Genomic DNA, 24,115 nt, shown 5'->3' on the forward strand with positions numbered 1-24,115 from the left:
ATGTGTCTGATACCTACCTTGGTCGTAGAGTGCTTTGTGTATGTAAAATATACGTCTTATATAAATCTTTCTTTCTTTTTAAAGACAAAAATTCAAAAGAAAATATTGCAATTTACAAAATTATAATAATAATCATCATCATCATTAAAAACAAAATAAATCAAAGTGGAACGATGCAGCATCGTTACAAAATCACAATCGTGTTTACCCGTTCCATAATTTTCATTTTTTTTTAATTATTACTTGAGACGAATTCTGTACTCTCTTTCTCTATCAATTTTTTTTTTGTTTTGGCTCAACAATAAATATGTACAACAAGATTTCTTTTTTTTAACTTTATCATTGAGTATTGGTCTAATTATATAATAGTAATTAATAATTAGGAAATAGTAAAATATAAGCGGTAATTAAAAGAAAATAATAAAAATTGAATAAAGTAGTAAGAGAAGGACAGTAATAATACTAAATAAATATTAATATGTATATATAAAACACTTGCTTTCTTCTTCTTCTCTGTTTCGTTCAGAGAAAAGTTTCGTAATAATAAAAATTTAAAAAACAAAAGGGGTGAAGAGGAGAATTATAACTAAAACGTTTTGCATTTAATACTACACATATACTTAAAAAAAAAATAATGTATATCGGGTTGTTTCTTATTTTTTTTTTTGGTTGTATATCTTTTGTAGCTTATATACAATCTCAATTGTACTAAGGTTTTTCCTCTCTCACTCTCTCTCTCTTTCACTAATTTGTATAATTGTTTTTTTTTGTGTGCATGGAAGTAAAACTAATTGATAATTTAAATAATTGATTAAAAACGCGTCTATAGTTTGAAAGAATACAAAATAACATTTTTGCCTCTCTTCTGTGTTTTTTTTTTTCTAACATCATAATAAATAATCTTCGTGTTTTAACAAATAAATAACAAAAAAAAATGTTTTGTTTAAACCTAAAATCCTAGTAGCTGCTGCTGCCACGATCATTTCACTCGTAATCATTTATACCGAATAAAAAAAAATGTCTTTTCCTCTTGCACTTGATAAAAAAAAATATGTAATAATAACTAAACTTATGTACTCGTGACTTGAGTACTTCCGTTCCTTTCGGGATCTTTTTCCCTGTTCGCCTCGTCGTTGTCTGGATTGTCCCAATCCTGTCTCTCGCCGGACGCGAAGAACATGTAGAAGGTGCAGCAGGCTGCGTACACGACTCCAGCAACTATGAAGACTATCCTCCATTTAGCTTGCGTTGGCTGCAAAGAAAGTTAAGAATTTGTTTATTTATTTCGTTGGTGCTTTGTGATTTTGATGGTTGAGAACTTACTCGACCCTTGATGATGTTTCCAGCAAAGATCGGCGCTAAGAGACCGGCCAAATTGGCCAAGCAGTTGGTGAACGACATGAGGATGCCGGCGAATCTCGGTGAAATATCCAGATGGTTCACTTTGAAGCCGGAATAGATACCGCCGTTGAGGCCGACGCCGATGGTCAAAATGGAAACGGTCAACCAACGATCGCAACCGGTGAACGCGGCACAAATTAAAGCTACACCTGGACCGTATTGACCTAAACAAAAAACGAAGCAACAAATAAACTCTGAAAGTTACGATTGAAGGTAAAGAAATTACCAATTCCGTTGAGGATTTTCCTCACGACGGTATGCGTAAAGTATTTCGAGTTCAACATCCAATCGGCGACGTGGCTGATGCCCATCGAGAAGATCCACATGGCCAAGTACGGGAGAGCTGATAGGAAACCATTCTGCAAAGCGAATTTCAATAATGTTATTGAGTGAATTGTGTGCTTTATTTTTAATTGAAAACATACCTTTTTGATATCAAAACGGAGTACTTGTCTCATGTACGTGGGCAGTTCGGTCATCAAAGTTTCGTAACCGTAATTGTGACCCATATGGGCGATCAGGATGGCCCAGAACGGAAGCGATTTCAGGATGGACAACCATGGAATTGGTGGCATCTGATGATACAGATAAAAAGTGTTATTGATTTGTATTGATTGATATGTTTGAGTGTGTGTGTGGTGCTTACGGTGATGCCCTGAGTGCCCCAAAGCGAGTTCAAGATGTACTTCCTCTCGTCCGGGTTGATCTTGGGATGTACTTCCGGGTCTTCGTGAACAAAGTACAGGAACGCCAGTGACCAGACGGTGCCGATGGCGCCGAAAACGTAGAAGATCGAAGGCCATCTTCCATCGGATACAGACAGAAGCCCGCTGAGGGGCATTGAAATCACTGTACCGAATTGGGCACCTAAAACATTCGAAACGATCTCTGTAGGTTCATCGTGACAGGGCGTAGGCGAAATTATTGAGAAAAAAAAATAAATAACGAAATAGATATCTCGAGACAAAAATTCTTGCACACATTATATTAGTTCTTAATTTCAAATTACCGAAACACACTTTGCGCTTTCAACCATAAAAAGAAATATAAATTAAATTTAAATAAATAGAAAATAATAAATATATCATCCACCAATGAATTGGTATACGAATAAGAGAATATATGTATATTTTATAAATATATAGAGAAAAAAAAAAGTAAGAAATAAAAACGTTTCTGTCACACACAAAGATATTATGGGATCAAAAAAAAAAAATAAATTTGTTCATACTTACATAACGGAATTTGTAGAGAGAGAGAGAGAAACGCAATCCAACCAAGTTTCAGCCCCGCTACATCGTTTCCCCTTTTAATTATTTTCAATCAAAACTAAGTTTAAGGTCAAAGCCGATTGGTAATAGCCTTTTTCAGCTTAATGAATTTGCCGCCGATTGCATTTGCGACGCGCGCGTTAATTTATATTTAAACCGAATTGCTCATCGAGCGCTTCAAGGAATTGAATTTGCTGCTCGCTGTTCGCTAATTATCCATTTGCTTGGTCCAAAGTTCGGCTTTTTATGTATTAAGTTACGACTACTGCTCGGGGAACGATGTAGGTGATCTCTGTAGATGGTTTGCGTTTCCTTCTAACGTAAAAGAATTGTTTTTTTTTTGTTGAAAATCCAATTATTTTTCTTTTGTTTGTTTTTTGTTTAGAATGCAGAAAATATTATAATACCTGCGTAAACGAACGCACCCATACGACTTCTCTCATTAGGTGGAATCCATTTTGCCAGAAGAGCGTGCGTGCATGGTACAATAGGGCCCTGACCAGAAATGTACACTTCAGTACCAAGACAAGGTACACAAGTGAGAACAACAACGCCGCATTTTTGCCATTTTCTTTTGTTTCGCGACGTTTCATTATGAAAATTTGTTATTAAGATTACATTTTGTGTGCGTGTTTCTTTTTTTTTTGTTTTTTTTGTTTGTTTGTTTTATACACAAAAATGGGCTTCTTTTCTCACTCCGTACAGCTTGCTAGCTTCTACTCACCTCCCCGAGTCCTTGTATAAATCTGACTGCAATTAACCACCAGAGGCCTCCCTCTTGAGCCGCGATCGGCACCAGCAAACCGAACACAGAGTTAATCAGCATCCCGACGCCCAAGAAGTAGATGTTTCCGTACCGCTTGGCCAGGATACCGAACGGAATCTGTGTGATCACGTAGCCGTAGAAGAAGGAGCTCAAGATGTAGCCTTGCTGGTCGAAATCCCATAAGAACTCCCCGTCCAGATGAGGAGGATCCACCTAAAAACAACAAATTTAAAGAAACTGTTAGAGCAACAAGTTATGTTACCTCTTCCTCGTCCTCCACGATGCCGCATTCATCATCAATCGGTTCATCGGAATGTTCACCTATCATATTCAAAGCCGTGTTGTTGACCATGGCGACGATGGCGACGGACATATTCGTCCTCATGATGTACGCATTGGCCATACCCAAGAACAGCATGAGCGTGACCATATGCCTCGTACCGAAACATGCTGAAAACACACAAGAAACAACAAAAAAATCAAAATCATTTCGCAACAATCTTCATTTTCTTTTTCCATTAGCGCAGCTCCGCGAACAATTTTCAATGTCAATAAATAGCGTGGAAAAGAAAAACATCAATGGATAACTGCGACCGATTGTTGTTACATTTGTTAATCCACGGTCGGCGCGCTCCATTATCGATGATACACACAATTAAGAACGATTTATGGACTTCGAAACGATATCATAAATTACGCTGTGTCATGCGAAATTTACGGAATTGGGTAGAAAGGAAAACTGTTGGTGCAACATATTTTTTCCGGACTTGTTTTTTGTTTTGTTTTGTTTTTCATGCCGGAAAAATTACACGTAATCCACTTGATCCACTTGAAACGCATTTGCACCACTTGAAATACGCTTATTTTTAGATCAAGTCGACGCATTAATTTCCACTCATTTATTTTTTTTTTTGTTTTGCTTTGTTTTTCCCCCAACCCTCGGGAATCCCATTGTTCAAACATCGAAGTAAGCAGCGGCAATAATTTAATAACAGACACATATATAGGAATTATCTGTTTATTGGCTCAAGATAATAAAAAAAATACGTATTCGCGATGGACGTCAACACTAACCTTCGGATTATAAAATATTAATCTCTCTCTCGGATGAAACGTACTTTCTTTGCGTTCCAAATTAATACAATTATTATTATTAATAATAATAATAATACTGCATCGAGCGAGAGAAATAAAACTAGATAAATTGATAAGTTAATACTTAATGCGTAATCCAATTCTCCTAATCTACTTCTAATCTTAATTAATTTAAACTGAGCCGTAATGAGTTTACATTTTGATTAAAAACTATGTTGCACAAGATGATGAAATTTGGCGAAAAAGTGACTTTTAGTTCGTTGGAAACTCCGCGGTGATTATGCCAGGAAAAGCCCATGCGTTCGTCTCGTGATCCCAATTGAATTTCTATTCAACGTGCATTGAGTTTTCTTTGCTCAAACTGTAACGTTCGTATCCATTACGTTTCGCTCGAAACGGAATATTTCATGGAAGTTTTTATTATTATTAGCGTAATTGCAATGTAGATATTGGCTGTGAGGTGCGCTCGCTTAAGTGGCAAACAGATAAAGCGAACGCGGCCTATCTAACTGAAACTGCAAGTTTAACCGAACCGATTATAGATTATGAAACTGGCATCGATTCTATTAAATATCGTCGTATTTTCAAAGTCAAGTGTGCGTAAAATGTGACAAGTTTCGATTCGGCCTTCAATTACATCGTTGACTATATTGAGCGAGAGAAAAAAAAATACTAGGAACTCTCGTTGATAAAACTTGGATCTTTTTGTGTTTTTTTTTTGTTTGTTTGATTCGATAACATTTGTTTACTATTTTCATTCGAGAGAAAACTGCGCAAAACGTTTCATTCATTGGGGGGGAATTTTCAACATCGTCCTCGCCAACTAATATTTATCGACCTGTCAATTACGAGTCGACGTTTCAATAATATTTACCACCAGCATTTAGTCATAAATACAGCACTTCATAATTTCACAATTAACCAGAAATAAAATCTTTTATATTCATGTAGAGTCTTTTCTTTTCATGTTCATTCTTTTTAATGAAAAATTACAAAAAAAAAACTTTGTTGATATGTATATTAAAATATATGAAGATTGTGGTTTCGTTGGTAACAAACGTGATGATGGAACACGCGATGCGTAATCACAGTCATTAGATAAACATTTGAATTTTGCGAAATCTAAATAAAAGCGGGGCTGTATGTAGTTAGTTAGTGCGCGAATGTGTGTGGATGTGATGTAAGTTCACGTTCAGGATGCGAATTGCTCTTTCTCTTACACACTCACTCACTAACTCTAAATTGAAACACGACACTATTAAACACGGGACAAGGTCTATTAATAAAATACATTTGTTTAAATTCGACAGTCGAATTCGATCCGATCGAACTAGAATTTGTTCAAAGTGAAAAAAAAAGGCTTTAACGAAACAGTTTCTTTTTTAATTTTCTTCCTACATTCACATGCAAACTGTAGCTAACCCTGTGAACTCGACTATCTGATTTTTTTTTTTTGCAAATTTCAAGGGGAAACACATCACAAGGATTTATTCATAATTTTTTCATAGACTTCTGTCTGCAGCCTCAAACGAATACGTTTCCAATTACGAAATAGACTACATGGAAACTGGAATTTGAACCTGTCTTTATTTATTAGCATTTAAGTATTCACATAGGCGTTTAAAGACCAGAAGCAATTAAGCTTAGAAAAATATATTTCAAACTTTCTTCAATTTAAAAAAATAAAATATACAGTTGAAATTTGCTTTAAATTCAAATTGATTTCTTATGAATAGTTTCTCTTTCAAAGTAGACCTGATTCAAACTAATTTCATAAATGTATAAGAAATTAAAAAAAAAATACGATTAATTTATCTTTGCAACTATTAATAAATGATAATTTGTGGAAATGGTAAAAATGAAAATTTTCAAATTAAGACTTTTAACCACATTATTGAATATTTTTTAAATAAAATGAGTAAATTCGAGTGATGATGGTTTTGCGGTAAAAAGAAAACGATTGTTTTAGTGCTCATTTCATGGTTCAATGAAGCAAAAAAAAAATCTTTTACATAATTTCTATTATGGTTTTTCCACATCCTATGTAAAACACTTTATGAGGAAAACTTATTAAACTTATAAAATTGTTAGAAGTTAAAAATAGAAAATAATTTAATTGCTTTTTATGTTCAAAACAAAATGATTGCAGTGAAACATTAAAACATGTATTATTATTATTTAGCAGAATGCAAGAATTCTTCATCAACGAAAACTGTGCCGTAAAATGATGATTTGCTTATGTATTTAAATTTTTGAGCGGAGTTTGCCGTTAATTATCTTCGGACAATTGCGCGTTTTAATTGCAATGAGCGTTTAAGGTACCAGGAAAATCGCTTACGTCGGTTACGGTTTTAATTAATGCCGCCTTTGTTTTCCATGCAAACACACTCAAAAATAGACGCGTTAAATTAATTACTTTTCTATTTGTATTTAACAAATTTCGCGAATTGAATTGACACACAGCAACTTCTTCACGGTTGATGGGGTTTCAATTAATGTTATGTTATGTATGTTAAATTGATGCAGATGCAACCTTCACGGTTGATAGTTCAAGTTCGTGAATCGCAGATTTACATATTATGTAATTTACTTTTGGCGTCGTCGCGCACACGGTTGATGTGTTCTAAATTTACCTTTTTTTTTCTGGTGATTCGGGGAGGACGTGACGCAAATTCGCGAACAATTAAATGATGAGGATGTCGCCAATTATCCTCATCGAATTGTTGTATATTCGTTGGGCATGCATGAGAAGCTGCATCATGTGTGTATTTTTATTTATTTTTTTTTCGTCAAAAAGTTAATTTTTTTTTGTCAAAGCGGCGTGGATTATTTTCAGAGTTTGGAATTTGGAACTCTCACCCGCCAAGAGAGTCTGAGTCCGGGCGACGACGAGTCGAAGCTAAGACGTACGGCTTTTGAAATTTCAAGAATTCCAGAAGCACGTGGCGTCCGGTTCTCTCTTTACATTTTTTCTCTATTCTCTTGTACACATGTGCACTGTGGTCGCAAGCGCAACTACGAATTTGTTATGGCGAATTTTCTGTTTTTCTTCTCTGGTGTAAAATGCGTAACGAACCTTGATGCTTCTTGGTTTCCGTTTCGTGGATGTTGGCTTGATCGAAGACGGCAATGTATCCATTCTTGTTGCGATCCTCGCCGGTCCTTGGACGACTCATGTTGAAGACGGTGAAGATGTTTCAACGACGACGACGACGACGATGATGATGATGATGCTTTCAGGCAATTACAACAACTTCAACGGCACGATTGATAATGACGCCAAAATTTATAGGTCATAATATTAATATCGACATTTTATTACCGGAATTCTCGCAGCGAAAAAAATCATGTGTATATATATAAATAAACGCACAATATTTTTTTTTATATTTTACAGCATGGCTTAAACTAAGCCTTTAAGCACCGCAGATCTCGACTGTTCCTTTCTACTTGGAGTAGTTTACTTGTGTATTATATATATCTATATATATATATATATATATAGATATATTTCGGTGTATGTGTGCAAGTATGTATAACTTAAGTCGCGACGTATAGATAACAGCACGGATGCGCGAAAATCCTTCCTTTTTGGTAGTTAGCAGCGGAGGATAACGAAATGAGCGGCGCGCCGGGACACCTCGACCGAATGAGTATGACTGTGAAATTCACTTCGGATTCCCTCCAACAAACACGTGCTCCTTGCTGCTCAGAGACACTACGAACAAAACGTGTTCGAGTACACACACAATGCTGACTCTATGTTACTATACTTTTAATGTATATATGTATATATATATACACGCAGTGTCGTAGCCTCTTCTGAACAGAGACAACCAGCACGCTCGGACCTTATACACATTTCGAATTCGAAATGGGTGGAAAAAAGAGCGAGCGAGCGAGCGAACGCGCCTCCACCTATCCGACTTTAAAGAATTTCCGCCTCAAAGACCCACCCTCATCATCATCATTATCGGTACATTTCTTCCCCTCTTCCAACAAAGCAGAGGTGGATGAAAGAGAGAAAGAAAAGATCGGCGACGCCGATGGACGCGTTCCAAGTGCGCTCTTTTCTTCTCTTCTTCTTCTTCTTCCTTGTGCGTAATCCACGTGCTTCGCCGTAGGCAACCACACACGCTCCAAATTTCCACGCATCCATTTTCCCCCCTTCAATAAACGATAATGCATCACTTTTTTTGCATTCAAATTTCGTAACGAAATTCCTGCGGACCAACGCAGAAAATGTTGTGCGCACCAAAGCGCCATTTTATTTATTTGTGTCGCAATGTCGCAAAAGCCAACAACTTTTCCAGGTATAAAATCCATTCCTACAATTCATTAACGATCCGCTCAAAACAACATTTAACAAAAACCGACTTCAGAATGTACTTATTTTAAGAATACAAAGAAGCATGATTCATTTGTTATTTATTAGTTAACATTTACAAAATGTTTCACAGCCGTAGAGATTATCCATGTAAAATAGCTTCGCATTCGAAAAGCACATAACTAACAACAAAATGGCAACGTCAAAATGACGGTTATTTAAACAATGAAAACTTGATCCATTTGCTGACAATTAAATAATATTTTCAAAGTGTTTCACAACTAAAAAGACTTTAGTTACAATATAGTAATTGAAATAGAAATAATTAAGCATATTACAATATTAATATTACAGGCTCATAACCAACCATAAAATGTCAACGTCAAAATAACAGTTATTTTATAAACTTTACAGAAAACTTGATTAATTTACTATTAAATAAAATTTTACAAATGTTTCACAATCATGAAATTTGAAATATACGTAATTCCCACTATTTTGATAATGGCAACAACATAATGGCAAGAATATACAGAAGCATAATTCATTTCAAGATGTTTCACAATATTAAAATTGTTCAAGACACTAATTTATATTTTTTTTAATTTAACTATATTCACATAAAACAATAAAATAATTCTGAAATGAATCAGATTCTAATAAACAGAAAACTAATAAAGAAAATAATTATTTATTTAAGACATGCAAATATTATTTTCTTATTACGTTTATAAGTGTGCGCCAATTTTAAATTCGTTGAAACACTTCTATTTTTATCATGTTTTCAACCAATTGATCATCATTTAAGAAGAAAAAAGGATATTTTCCTAACCAATAGGAATAACTGTTTAGTAAATACACTTTCTGTAGATTTTATTCCATCACACTTAAAATGCTTATTAGCAGCTGTAATTGAATGAAAAAGTGTTAAAAAAAAACCCAATTTTAAATGAGTTTGTTTTTTTGGGTTATATGTAGCAATTATACACTTTTTTAAATCGATTTTGTTTGTAATAATGTCCAATTTGTGTTTGGGTATAACCGGAAGGACAATTTTAAAATGTCATGCGCGTTATAGAATCACCATTGGATGTAAATCATTATTATAATTATTTGATTTTTTTTTACCTTCCTACAAGGTAAAAATGAAATCTTAGAATTTTTGTTACAAGGCCGGAATTAGCAGCTTTAAATTAATATCGAGAAGGTTTTATTTCTCTACGTATTAATAAACGCATTGAAACTACTGCGATCGGAACGTTCTAGAATTAATTACATGTTATTGTATGCATGTTGCAAATGCGAAACAGCATTGACTTTGATGTTCTACATTCAGAAAAGTCGAATGTAAAACCTAATAAATATTTCGTCTCTCGATTATCTGATTTCGTTGAAAGTGCAATCGTAAAGAGGATGATTCGTTTATGTACGCAACCACGTATTTCGTATTTCCCGCCTATTTTTAAACCCTGATTTATCGCTGCATGCGTCCAAAATTTTTGGCCGCGCATCGACGAATGTAACCTTTCGATTATTGAAATCAGATTTGGCTCTCGCACGTGGTGCACAAAAACCAAAACCAATTTCCAAAATGATCATTTTTTTTTTGTGGAAGGTTTCGGTTTAGGTAGAAAATCCCTTTTTCCATTCCGAACTACCTGCTCAGAGATTTCTCTGAGCAGGTAGTTCTGAAATGTTCGAGTACAAAATTTTGAGAATTTGAAGGAAACGAAAAATCCTTAGTCTCGAGATAAGATTCACGTGTGGGCGAGATTACATCTGTCCATGTGACTGTTGCACCTACGACGAACGTGTGGGGATGTATCGTTACGTCACGAGCAGCGCTAATTAAACTAATTACTAAGTAAACCCGTGACAAGATTACGAGTATTAAGCCGTAGGAATGAGAGGAATCGGTTACACCTTTGAACGTATTAGTCATGGTCTTATGTCGGGTGCTAAAATACGCGTAATTCTGCCTCATTTACAATTACCTCATTTTTTTTTTGTTGTTATTGTAAAATTCGCTATTTTCGCGACGCACGAGATTCATGTCCAATATATTTGCACGCGTTTCTCAGGTGAATTGCTTGAAAGTCGTCGACGCACACTATGTTTTAATGTTTTTTTTTTATTCTCTGTTTCCTTCCATTTGAATCCTTACTTTAAGGACTATTTATATGCAGCGCGATCTGAGTTATTATTATATACATAACTTGTGGGTTCCTCTCAAAATAGCCTCAATGCTACGTTTCCTCGAATCTTTTGCCGTGCAGAAAACATAAACAAAATAATACACATTTCAAGAAAAAAAAAACATTATTTGTTTCTCAACAAATTAAATTAAAGATATATTTTGAAATATGTCAATGTCCTCTCAGGCACGGCGCTTCGTTGCGTAAGCCTACATTAATAATTCATAAAATTTGAAGTAAATGAAAGCAAATTAAATGCGTTTAACAAGTTCTCCAAGTTCTCTTATAAAAGCGTCAGAGGTTTTACGCAAAGTTTCCACGAACCATTAGAATCGATACGGTATTCTGAACTGGCAATAGAGGAGAACATTGAAATCGTAAAATATTTAAATTGATTATGAAACACGTCTCGCATAGAAATATATTAATTACCAAATCACAAGAATTTCAAATCATTTCAATTTCACTCCGCACAATTATTTTTTATATATTTTTTGTTGAAGTACAATAAGAATATTTAAAAACAAAATACTTTTTATTATAGAAATTAAAATCTATGAAAGCAGAGATATTCTCGTGTTTTTTTTGTATGTTCTCTTCTAAAAATTGGACATTGACCGAAATTCGCGAGTCGCCGTCATTGGCATCGATGTCAATGTCAGCCTTAATGACCATTGGCTATGTTCTAAATCTCTATCTCTCGCTCCCCTTCTTTCCGCACACTAGAATATTTATATTCGCGATTTTCATTTGTCTTGAAAACAAACGAATAGCTTTGCTGAATGCGCGAAATCAAAAGAAAAGAAAACGATTGCACGAAAAATAATGCGAGCTGCAAATAATAATAATGATGATAATAATTGTAAAACAGTCGGTATTTACGTATAGGTGCAACGACACCAAAACCCGTGGACTTTGACTGTTGTTTTAAGGTCGTCCGATCGATTTTGCAAATGAAAGCAAAAGCCGATGCGTGCAGTTTTTCGGGAATAAAAGTTGATTGGAAAGGGGGCAACAAAAATCGAAAAACGAAACGCATTGACGTACATTTTTTTTTGTAGCAAGGATTAGTATTGTTTTTTTTTTAATTGATTTACGATCCAATTAGATTTCAACTTCGCGAGATTGGAAAACGGAACGTACTTAATCCCATCTTGTTGTTTCAATTACATCTCGATAATTTTTATTTTCGTTTCGTTTAATTTATTGTCAGGCTTATAAAAAAAATCTGACGAAATTGCGCAAGTCGTAAGAATTTAATCATCGAAATACGTTTTATTATATAAGTTATATAGATTTCAATTGTAGTTTAAAAGTTTAAAAATATTTTACATTTTCTGTTAAAAACGAAATTAAAGATTTTTCTTATAATTATGTATGTTTTTTTTATTATAATTATTTTACAATTCTACTTTTATGTATGTATATTTATGTAATCAGGAAAATACAAGCTCCAAACTGCTTTATTTTTTATAGTTAACATAGTTTGTTAATTATAGTTCACAAGGACATTTAGCAAAAACGTTAAACAACGTGTTTTCTGTTGAAAGGGTGATCCATAGCCTTCTATTTTTTAATTGTTTACAACAAATGGAAATAGATGTCACTGTAACATATATCGCGGACTGTAGTAATTTAGTACTATAGCAAATCCGGACTGATCGAAACCGCACTATTTCCTCGATTTTCATTGTGAATGAAAAATAATCCGAATCAATTTGCAGAAGTTGTGAGGGTACATTTTCTAAGGAATAAAGTGGACAAAGTTGTTATTTATTTTTGTTAACAAATTGAAGATGATTCGAAACGTGCCGATTGCGCAAACGAGTTATTATTTTATTTTTTCATTGAAAACCGAATCTGAACTTGGAAATGTTATCTTCAAGGATTCGGCTTATCGAAGGTTTCCCCAAGTGGAGAGGAAAAGATTATTTACAGAATAAATATTATTCGCAGCAGCCTCCTCCGATTCGCTTATTTCACAACAACAAAAAAATAGATGCAAACTTATGCAACTTAATTAACAAATCGCTCGAACAAAAAGTTTATTTGTCGAGGTGTGCATTAAATATTTATGCTTATAATTATTAAGTAACGTGTTTTCAATCATTTTTCATTTCAAATGCAAATTTTCTCTACCCACGTCAATCGTTAATTACGTGAATCATTAAACTATTCTTTACTTTTTCAGTTTTTTTTTCAATCACATTTTTATGTATTTTATTTGATTCAAACCCACGAAAAATGAACAGCCGTAATCGCACTTCGCCTCTAATCTGTACGTTATGTTTGCTTTATCAACGTTAACCACATGGCCCTAACAAATACTGTTTTTTTTTCGGTTTGTTGATAAAGAGACAGCGGTTTTTTTTTATCAATGACAAAACCGAAGAGCCGTAATCTCGGTATTTCTCTGTTCATTTCGGTGGTAAATTAATTAATTATTATTTACGCAGCTTCAATTGCAATTAGAAAGCACAGATTTGATTCTTACTCATTATAATAATCTATTCCGTAGTTGCCAAAAGAAAAAAAAACGATTTATTCGTAACATAAATTAATTGACAATTTGTTATAAATTAATTAAGATATAAGTAAATAAATAAACAGAAGAAAACAATTGGCGTTTGACCAATCGGTGTATGCCAAAATAAAAATAAAACAAAACACTGTTACTTTTATTTCGTTTTCGTTTTTTTCGTATTGGAATCGTCCGATTGTTTGTACGTAAATATATTTAGATGTCGTTATGTAATCAAGCAATAGGATTCAATTGGAGCAAATTGGCATTATTCAATAGTGTCGTTTGTCAACTCTGACCTCGTTCAAAGCCAACTGTCCACGTGTATACAATCTCCTCTTTGTTACTAAAACAAAAGTATTGAAATTTTGCCACAAATCGAAGTGGCTTATGGCTCGTTACGATCCTGCATCATTCCGAGCCCCACGGTTCACCCTTGACATGAAATGTAAATCGTATTTATCAGATTTATTACTGAAGCCGATTGGAATAAAGAGCGGCGTTGGGAATAAATAAAGAAATGATATGTGTTTGTAATCCTATTCATTGTTGAGGTGGGATTCCCTTATCGTAAAGGAAATTAAAGAGAATTTGAGGTCAATACACTTATCCTAGGAGATTATTAAAGTAAATATATTATTTATAATATTCTCTGTACGTTCTCTATTTGCATTTTACAAATTTGAAAACGATGTCAACAAGCTAGGGAATTTCAATAGATTATTAAAAGAAATTCCACACTTTTACTTTCATGATAGACCAATAAGGTAAGGTAATTTAAAAATAATAATAATTATTACTAAAGAAGTTTAAATTAAATCAATTCATATATCGAGTATAATATACTATAGACTATATTTAAACACAAATGTACGACTGGTTACATACAACTATAGTATATAAACAGGGATATCCATGGTTACGAAAACACAAACGTATTTTTCCAACCGACAGGTTTTTCCTGTATTTTGCAATATTTAAGGACAAATATTATGAAAATATTTAATTAATAATCTGTAAGAAAAATTAAGTATTTGCAATATTAGTTTTGAATCATTTTAGATTACTGAACAATTACAGTCATAGGATATATATTAACCATTCGAATATATCTTAAAACTTTTGTAATTTTTTTTAATTTCAATTTTTATCAATTCATAAATATTGAAAATACCGATTGTACCAATTACATTGAATAATATTTATTAATAATTCATAAATTTTATGTAAATTTGACAATTTCAATGCACTAAAAGCGGCTTCGTCTTATCTGGAAGACTAAATACGGTAAATACCATCATAAAAACGGATGAAGCTACGTTTATTATCTATTTACTTAAATAATAGAGCCATAAAAAGTGGGTCAATAATTAAATTGTGTCTCGTAAAAATATTGAATTATAAAATATATTGAAACAACAAATTGGATTTTATACGATTGAAGAAAAACAGAAGCAGAAAAAGTGTTTAATTTACAAATAAGTCTGCAGTAAAATCGGTTTTCCCTCAATAAACATATTAGGATTTAAAAGCAATTCGAAAGTACTCTATGAATTTAGATGAGAAAAACAAATCTATTTTATGCTTGAATTTTCTTAGTTTGAAATATAAATTTTATAAGGATTAAAATTTTTACTTACAAATTTAACTAATTTGTTTGTAATCAATAAACAATAAAAGTATTTTCATCTTTTAGTATTAGCAGCTTCATTCTTAACTAACTTTACGAAATTTATAAAGATTAAAAGGAAATTTGAAACACAAATCTCATAAAATGAATTTTATTTGATTGGAAAATTGATTTGAATAGAACTTTGTAACATTTTTTTTATGTCTCTTTCTTGAAATAATAAATGAATCTAATTTAACGGTTTGCTTAAACAAATTAATTCTAAATAACCTTTCACTTTAGAATGAACAAGAAACTCGTTTCAGTTAAATGCTATTACTTTTTTGTTTCTCTTTCTGTTTTTATATTTTATATACTGCAGCTATAAATATTGATTAAGGAAGCAAACAGAAAAATCTATCCACTCGACTCGCATTACTCAATTTTGCAAATAACGAGGAAGTGAGCTGCGGTCATCGAATGAAAGGCTGCACATTACACGATTTGCAATTATTTCGTGCCTTTATCTGTTGCTGCACAATTCTGTTTACAATGAGCAACAAAAAAAAAGGATATTGGGATAGGCGAATTCGGAATTCCGAATTGGTATTTGTTCGTTTATTGGCTACATCGAAGCCAAAAACGGTTTAAAATTAGAGACAGAGAAATCTCTTGCTTTGCCAGAATCAAATGAATGCGAACGAACATATTCAAATGAGAGCTAATATCGAATGGCGAATCTTAAACAAACACAAAAATAGAAACAGGAAGATGAATTTATAATTTGATTTAACAATTAATTTTTTGAGATTTAATTATTAATCATTATTTCTACAAGTTTATTTTCGTAATCGCAATTTTTAATTAGCTCGCACAGTGCGGATAATATCTGGCATTGTTTGAAATCAAACTAATCGAGGATTAAACAGCATAAAGTATAATTTTGGTCAATTTAAAACCGTACTATAGTGAATCAGCACTGTGTGAGGTTTCACTGTATTTTAGCTCTTCGCTTAAAGTCATTAAATCGTGCAACTATAAATCACACCTTTTACCCAATGCAATTACATTATTAAGTGCGCTCGTTTATTCTCTCAATCTGTGCGTCTCTGGGATTCCAATTAAAGGCTATTACACTGATTGATCGATATCAATTGGCATTCGCGCTCGGAATCTGCTCTAGATATTGATTGATTTATTCGTGTTTTCTAAATCCCCAGCTATAACTACTAACCCAGCAAACTGTAGCGAAAGAAACCCGCGTTTTCTTCAACTTTATCGCTCTTTCTTTCTTTCACATTCATTCAATCATTTTCTCACTTCGTTTCGTGAAAGTTATCCAGACGTGCGTACGTACGGATGCCAAATACAAATTCACTAATTGTCCTCATACACTAATTCCGCTCCGCCCATATGCAAGATATTGTTTACATTTTTTTTTTTCGCGCACGCCAACTGCATACGCGGAATACAAAAGCTGATCTTGCGTAACATCATTGTTCTTGTGAATGTCAGAACCATTTCGCATCAAGGTTTTTCCATCCGGAGAAAAATAGACTCAACAAAGAAAACAGTTTAAAAAAACCGCATATAACACGTTTACTCGACTCGAAATCGTGTCAACAATTGTTTTTTTTTGTTGTAAATAATTCATAACTTATTTATAGGATGAGATATTAAATTTGAAGAGATTCAATTAGCAACAGTTCGAATTCAATCCATTTCCCATAACATTTCACCTCACGTCCACTGTGATTCGACACTTGCAGCAAATTATGCAAATGCATCGAATGGTAAAGTTGCAATTGAAAATGATGAATTTATTAGTTTTTATTGATGCAATTTGAATATATTTTCCAATTGGAGACAGGAAACTATAGTGAAATAAAGACAATAGACGCAGATTTCAATTGCTTCAATTCGAGACAAATAAGTATAGTTTAATTTATCCAATTAGGACCAAAAAGAAACTTCTAAAATTTTAATGAAAGTTCGTAAATTGCAAATGTTTACCTGAAATTGCAAATAATTTTTTGATACTTTACTTCAATTTAATGCAAATTTGAACAACTAAATTAACAATTATTCTACTAGTTTTTTTTGTATTAACTTTACCATAATTTGCATTCATTAATGTTCATGATATTTAAAAAGTTATAATAAAATAAAGATTAATTAATGAGTAATTTTATTAGTTAATTAAATTGAATGATTTTCATAAATTTGCAAATTCTCATCGAATTAAAGAGAAAAAACTTTTAAAACTAACCAATTCGATATTTTTAATTGATTATTAAGCAAGGCATTCTTGTTACCTAATATAGAAATATCTGCAATTCTTGTTACTAATTAATTCAACTAAAAGCATGTAATTAAATTTAAAAAAAATTGTACATATTGCCTAGTCCTTGGCTGCAATTTGTGGAACATTTCTTCGTGCATTGCTGCACTTTCTATATACAAAAAAGGTCAATTTGTATACTTGCGCAATCTAAACGCAATGAAATTATGCGATAAGTGCAAGTTTCAATGTAACGATAATAGAATTTACACTTGAAAGTAGAATCACCCATTCGAGTAATCTCCCCAAGACAATTTGTTTAACTTTAAGTGGCTTTTAAATTGTGTTGTAATAAGTATCAAATGGAAAATATTAATACTTTTAAATTGTTCTTTAATAAATTAATAATGGATTAGTGTAAATTTCGATTCAAGTTTTCTAATGCATTTTTAATCATCAAGTTTTGTTTAATACAAGTTTAATGATACAATCAATTCTTGCTTACTGAAATTAACCGTACTCCTCTGAGTCATCTTCATGTAAACTTACACTCACAACAATACAATTTGTTAGTGAATAAAGAACAACAATCGACATATTTAAAAATTGTCAAGTTTAATGCGACGACAACAAGGTTCTTCCGTTTCTTGCGTTCGCTTCAATTACATTCAGAAATGCGAAACGGTCATTCGGGAAAAACCCTCGTGCGTTGCGCGAAAGTTTGAGAGGACGAAAGAATGATAATCGCAGCCGAAAAATAAAGAAAAAAATAATGTTGAAACCTTGACCGCAGTCTCTCAGGTATATGAAGAGAAGAATTTGAGGATTGGCAACGGACGTTGATGCGAAAGAGGCGCATTGTAAAAACATCAAAAACTTTGTTCAGTTTGTTGAGACGCGACCAGTTTTACCTTATATTTTTTTATACTTTATAAGTTAAGTTAAATAATGAATTTAGTTTAAAATTTTTAAACATTGATTATATTATTATTTTTCACTTCAATTTGATAATGACTGTATGTCAATGAAAATACTGATAAAGTGGATAAATGTAGGTGATTATTACGTAGTCGAGTGGAGTTCGTTCGTACAAAAGTAAACTTATCCAAAATTCTGAGACGTAAAGCAAACTTGTTATATTCGTGGCTTGCTTGTATCAATGTAAATAAAAGATACACTTTCTTTATATTCCTGCACAATTATTTATTTTTCCCTCTCGAAATGTATATAAGAGATTTTCCTTTCTACTAGGAAACGTTTCTCTGCAAACGACGTTCTTCGAATTATTTTCACACTTAATCATAAACTTCAACAAATTATTACATTTCTAACAAATCTTAATTTAGTCACTAAATCTAAGAAAATCAAAGCAATTTATAAAAGTAAATAATTTCTTTTTCACACTTGAACTGTGAAGAATCGACTTTAAACAAATTACATTAAGAAAACATATTTCAACATCGTTTTCTTTAATGAATTAGCTTCGATTTATTGCTAATAAAATATACAAATTGTCAACCAATAAAAATTAACAATAACAGTTACATAAAACGCGTATTTTATTATTTCTTCTTCTGCAAAATAAACAAGATTTTCTTTTATTGGTTTTGCGAAATAGAAGCTGTTGGAATTCCATTTATTTATTGTTTTTTTTTTGCTGTCAACGAAAGATACGCACGTTTATTTTAAAACGTTTTAATCACACGTCGCGTATATTCTTTTATTATTATTTGATTATACGAGAAAAACGAGTGGTGAAGTTTCCTTCGTTTTCATAAATAACATTCACTTGTTTAATGCTATGCAACGCTTTCTTTATTTTTATGCTCTAATAATAGAAAAAAGAAAGAAGAAAAAAGTGTTACAATTAATTCGTAAAATTAGTTATAATTTTGTATAGATTTACATACAAATCGCCTATTGTTAAAGAAATCAGTTATTTTTACTTTATTTCAACATAAATAACGTTACTTTTTGGTTAATTAATTATTAATTATGAAAAAGAAAAACGAGAATTTGCACGAGATTTGTTATCAACAAAAAAAATAAATTATATCAAGATTAAGATAATCAAATTTTTATTACAACAATTAGGATATTTTGTACATTTCTATTCAATGTTGTTATAAATAATTACATAAATGTTAATAGTTTATTAACTACAAACTTTACGTCTTCGTACAATTCTTGTTTTTGTGCAATTATTGCAACAATATTTATATAAATAAATCGTAGAAATACATTGTTTAATGATAGAACAAAAAAAATAATAGATAAATTACCGGAGATTTTCTTATCAGAAATCGTATCTGGATTAAGATAATTAATTGTTTAATTAACAATTAGTATATTTTATCTAAATTGCAGTTTATTCTGCGTTAAAATAAGGAAAAAATTTACTGTCACATACTTATTTTCATCAAAATTGAATAAGGAAATAATTAATTTGTAATAATTCTTAGTTTTTAATATTTTAGTTTTAAAGAAGGAAATTAATTAAATTGGTATAAAACTTCAAATTTATGAGCATTTCGTTAAGAAATTTTAAGTTTTGATGAATAAAAATTAACGATTTTAGAATTCACAATACAAAATTGAACAAATGGTACTTACATTTCGGTTTCTCGTAATGCTGCTCCTGTTCGGCTTCAATTGCTGTCCCCTTGCCAAGACCCATTTTTTTGAAAACTTAAGTTTTTACTTCGTTTTGGTGGAATGTAATTCGGAAATGCAACAGAGAAAAACGGATACACTCGGACAGTGTTTCCGTCTCTTCTGCTGATTGTGTTGATGGATTGTGTTCTTCTGTTGTTGTTGTTGTTGTACTTTGAAGGCGTTCCGTGCCTTCTGTGTTCGGACAGTTGTTTTGTATATTATTTATATATATATATAAAGAGCGCCGCGGTGTTTTCCGCGCCACAGGTTGGCGGTCACTGACGACTGTAATACTCTCAAACGAACTTTCGTAAAATATTTCAACGTACGTACAAATCCGTTTCGTACAAACGTCTGAAAGTTATTTGCAATGGTCTGACCGTCCTCTCTATAAATACCTTGATTCAATTCATTAAAATGTATATATATATATGTATGTGTAGGTAAGCATTGTTATCACTTATCTCGCTCCAATTCTCCCTCTCCCTTGCACCCGTACTCAAAACCGTATGCATTGTACATGGATTTTTCATACACACGTCCTTTTTTTTTCCTCCTACAATGTAATATCATCATCCATCATCAGGTGGAGGGAAAATCTAGACACTCCTGATCTATGTTTTTGTAGTTGTTGTTGTTGATATCAAAGAACTTTCATAGTTTCTCATTCATTAAAGTAAAACAGAAATATTCGTTTTCATTGTTAAAATATCTTCATCTTTTTATCTAAGGCATACTTGTTGCATATTCAAAACAATAATTTAAAAAAAAAATGATAAAAAAGTTAAAAAATTAAATAATTTCATGAAATTAATCTAGTTGGTGAATTGAAAAATTTTTCCTTTAAAGCTTATCAAATATGTTGCTAAAACTATATTGATAATGTCCTATAAAGAATGATAGTTTCAGTTTGTTAGTATAGATTTTTTTTGTAATAAATCTACATTGAAATAAATATATTAAAACTAAATATTTACAAGATTTATTTCTGTTTAGTAATTTCATATCTATTATCTTGTATTACTTCATTTTTAAACTAGTACTAATCTTACATTAATGAAACATTATTTTGTATATAAGATATAAACACTGATTTATACACTTATCACATATTATTAATAAATTCTAATTCTAATTGAAAGGAAATAGTTCAGAAAAACCGAATAAATACAGAACTTGTACATTTCGATTTTTTTTTTCCCAAGTTCAATCTATCTAATCTTCGTAGTGATTCCTTCTAATCGCCAGAGGATTTCCTTTCGCCCGATAACCGTTTCAGATTGTGAAGCTGTAGTATTTCATCTCGTCGTTACAAATTGAAATTCTACAAGAATATTTATAACAACAACATCAAAAAAATAAAACCGAAATTTCGACCGTTCCAAAACTTAACGAGTTTCGCAATTTAATTTGAAAGCGGCAGCAGCAGCAGCAGCCACATCTTTCTTTCTTTCTCTCAGCACAGTAATTTACAATTATCTTTTATGGCCAATAATTATCCCATCCGTCGATTCCAGAGATCCGCTAAACGGTTTCGTTCCCAATTTTTTTCTCTTCAAATTATCTCTCGTTGCGTTTATTCAAATGGATTCCTCCTCACAGATTGCATCTGAACCCAAGTGTATCACGATAATTATTTGTTAAAAATCCAATCTGGACTATGTCGTAACACACCTGCATCAAGTCTATATACATAATTCATGAGCAAAATTACCTCACCAAATGCATTCCTCTCGATTCACTTGCGCACACATTTTATTCTCTCTGTTTGCACCAATAAAAATAATAAATAAAATTAAGATATAAATTAATCTCGAATATTAATAATGGATTAATTAAGATTAAGTGCATATTGGGATAAATAAATAAATAAAACAAAAGAAGCAATAAAAATAAACAATCGATTAATCCGGGCAATTGCGATCACGTCATTCGATTTATTATATAACTTTCGAATAGTAGATTGAATTTTTTATTTTTTTGGTTTTAAAGCATATTTGCTAAGAACAATGCGGCTTTCAGTTACGTTTCGATTCACCAGATAATCGATTTTTTTTATATTAATAATACACTTTTTTATTACAAATTTTGTGTTTTATTGTCGAAGCATTAATTGCATTAATTATTGTTACGAAATCGGTTTTGAAAAACTGGTGTTATTCTCGAGGTTATCAACGTTTAATGCATAAATTCTCCCGTTATTCTGTGGATGGAAATACCCAATTTTAATTAAATGTCGTACGTATGAAAATACTGGGTAAAATATGCAGATAATATTTGCTTGGATCAATATGGAATCGAGTGAAAGGAAGTTCGAGAATTATTAGCGTTTCTTGTAAACAGTATTTTGCAAAAGATGTTAATTTTTTTTATTGGTCAACATTGAACGTGCATTACTCGAAATTGCTGTGTTTCCAGTATAAAATCAGTATGCAGAAATGTTTGTTACAAATACTTATATAAAAGTCGAAAGTTTTTATGGAACTTAAGAAATTTTAAATTTTTGAACTTTCATACTATTTTTATCAAATTTAGAATAAATTCAGTGCGGAAATCTATCAACTTTAGAATGTTTGTAGAAACATTTGTTAAGAACATTTATTTTAATATATTGTAAAAAACGTAACTTTAAATACTAGAAACAAATGATTTTAATGATAATTACAAAGAAGAAGAAAAAAAAACCTTTCAGTCACAGATTTGAATAATTTATAGAAATAATAAACAATGTAAATTTGGATTATTCGAATAACTTAAGGTTGAATTTATAAAAAATAAAGCGCTTTCATATCTAAATGTGTCTGACTTTACTTCACTGTCTTCTCATTTTTTTTTTCACCACGAGTTTGAAAACAGTCTGACAAAATATTTATCGATAGATAAAATTTACTTAAGATAAACGATTAAGAAAACAATGCATTCCACAATAATACTGCGTTTTCGTAACGCAAAACTGGAGAAAACATTGTGTAAAATTAAGCTAATTATAGAATTATAGAATTATTCTTCAAAAAACTGATAAAGCTTGATTGAAAATTCGCATTTTCTTCTTAGTCTTCATTTGGGGTCATTTTCAATAATAATGAAGACGGTGAAACTTGAGAGAAAGTCTGGAAAACACGGCTGCATCATCAACAAACCAATTTCGTAATATCTGCGTTTCGTAATGCTTCTTTTGCTCGCGCTAATAAAATTAAATAATTAACGTGCAAATGACCTGGAAATAAAATGCAGCAAAAAAGAAACATACCTTAATAAATATCGAAACAGAATGTGTACTAATTAGTTATCAATTACAATAACTCGTGCTTTTTAAATACATATATTTATATATTTTTTTTCTATGTGACAAATTAATATTGTCGTAAAGCGTAACGAGGAGCACGTTTCTACAATAATATTTTACGAGTTTTCTTCTTCGATGCTTACGATTGATTTCGTTGTAGGAACGAGTAAATTATTGCAAGTGTTGATAATCAACACGTGTGTTTGCAGTGTGCGAAACGAGGCTGAAAACGCTTAAAGTTTGTTGTTGTTTCACAGCTTCCTATACTCGCTGCACGCGAATTTGGATATCCTGTTTTTGCGCTCCAATAATAAATTTTACAAAGATTTATTTTCCTTCCACATAATTGAACTGACGGACTGAATCATGCAGTTTACTTCATATTGTCTAACTACATTAGAAACGTTAATATTTAATTACATAAAACAAATATAATTTTATTTTACAAAAAAAAAAGAATACAGTTAAATTCATTCAAAAAAAAAAACTAAATACGATTCCGACAACATTATATTTATGATTAATTGCTTCTGTATAAATATTCAGTGATAGATTCACGGAAATTGGACGTTTGATGAAGAAATTCGTTAACAAATATTTATTTTTTAATATATGTTTTTATTAATAAACCGGTTTCGTAATGGAAGATTCACAATAACAGGATTTCGTCTCATCAATTTCATACTTTACAACCTAATCAACAGATTT

General features: G+C 31.7%; 1 protein-coding gene across 2 annotated transcripts; it reads right to left on the reverse strand.

The window, feature by feature from the left end:
- Window positions 1-873: 873 nt before the first annotated feature.
- Window positions 874-20,489, reverse strand: LOC108565267 (putative inorganic phosphate cotransporter). 2 transcript variants are annotated; one of them, XM_017924630.1, is made up of 9 exons: window positions 20,080-20,489; window positions 3,701-3,888; window positions 3,397-3,651; window positions 3,080-3,167; window positions 2,048-2,268; window positions 1,827-1,976; window positions 1,628-1,760; window positions 1,324-1,565; window positions 874-1,252 (listed from the first exon to the last, which is right to left on the reverse strand). In XM_017924630.1, the coding sequence occupies exons 1-9, from the start codon at window positions 20,141-20,143 to the stop codon at window positions 1,070-1,072; spliced, it is 1,524 nt and encodes a 507-aa protein (XP_017780119.1). In that variant the 5' UTR covers window positions 20,144-20,489; the 3' UTR covers window positions 874-1,069. The 2 variants fall into 2 exon arrangements, with proteins under 2 accessions (XP_017780119.1, XP_017780117.1); XM_017924628.1 differs by lacking the exon at window positions 20,080-20,489 and adding an exon at window positions 7,610-8,354.
- Between the last annotated feature and the right edge of the window lie 3,626 nt (window positions 20,490-24,115).

This window comes from Nicrophorus vespilloides, unplaced genomic scaffold (genome assembly GCF_001412225.1).
Source record: "Nicrophorus vespilloides isolate i.1.1-1 unplaced genomic scaffold, Nicve_v1.0, whole genome shotgun sequence".
In the NCBI taxonomy this organism is placed as follows: Eukaryota; Metazoa; Arthropoda; class Insecta; order Coleoptera; family Silphidae; genus Nicrophorus; species Nicrophorus vespilloides.

Coding starts and splice junctions, on each gene's coding strand:
- LOC108565267 (XM_017924628.1), bottom strand. CDS start 7,709: ATGAGTCGTCCAAGGACCGGCGAGGATCGCAACAAGAATGGATACATT. Junction 2,269..3,079: donor GGGTGCGTTCGTTTACGCAG/GTATTATAATAT, acceptor CGAATGTTTTAG/GTGCCCAATTCGGTACAGTG. Junction 1,566..1,627: donor GAAAATCCTCAACGGAATTG/GTAATTTCTTTA, acceptor TTTTTTGTTTAG/GTCAATACGGTCCAGGTGTA.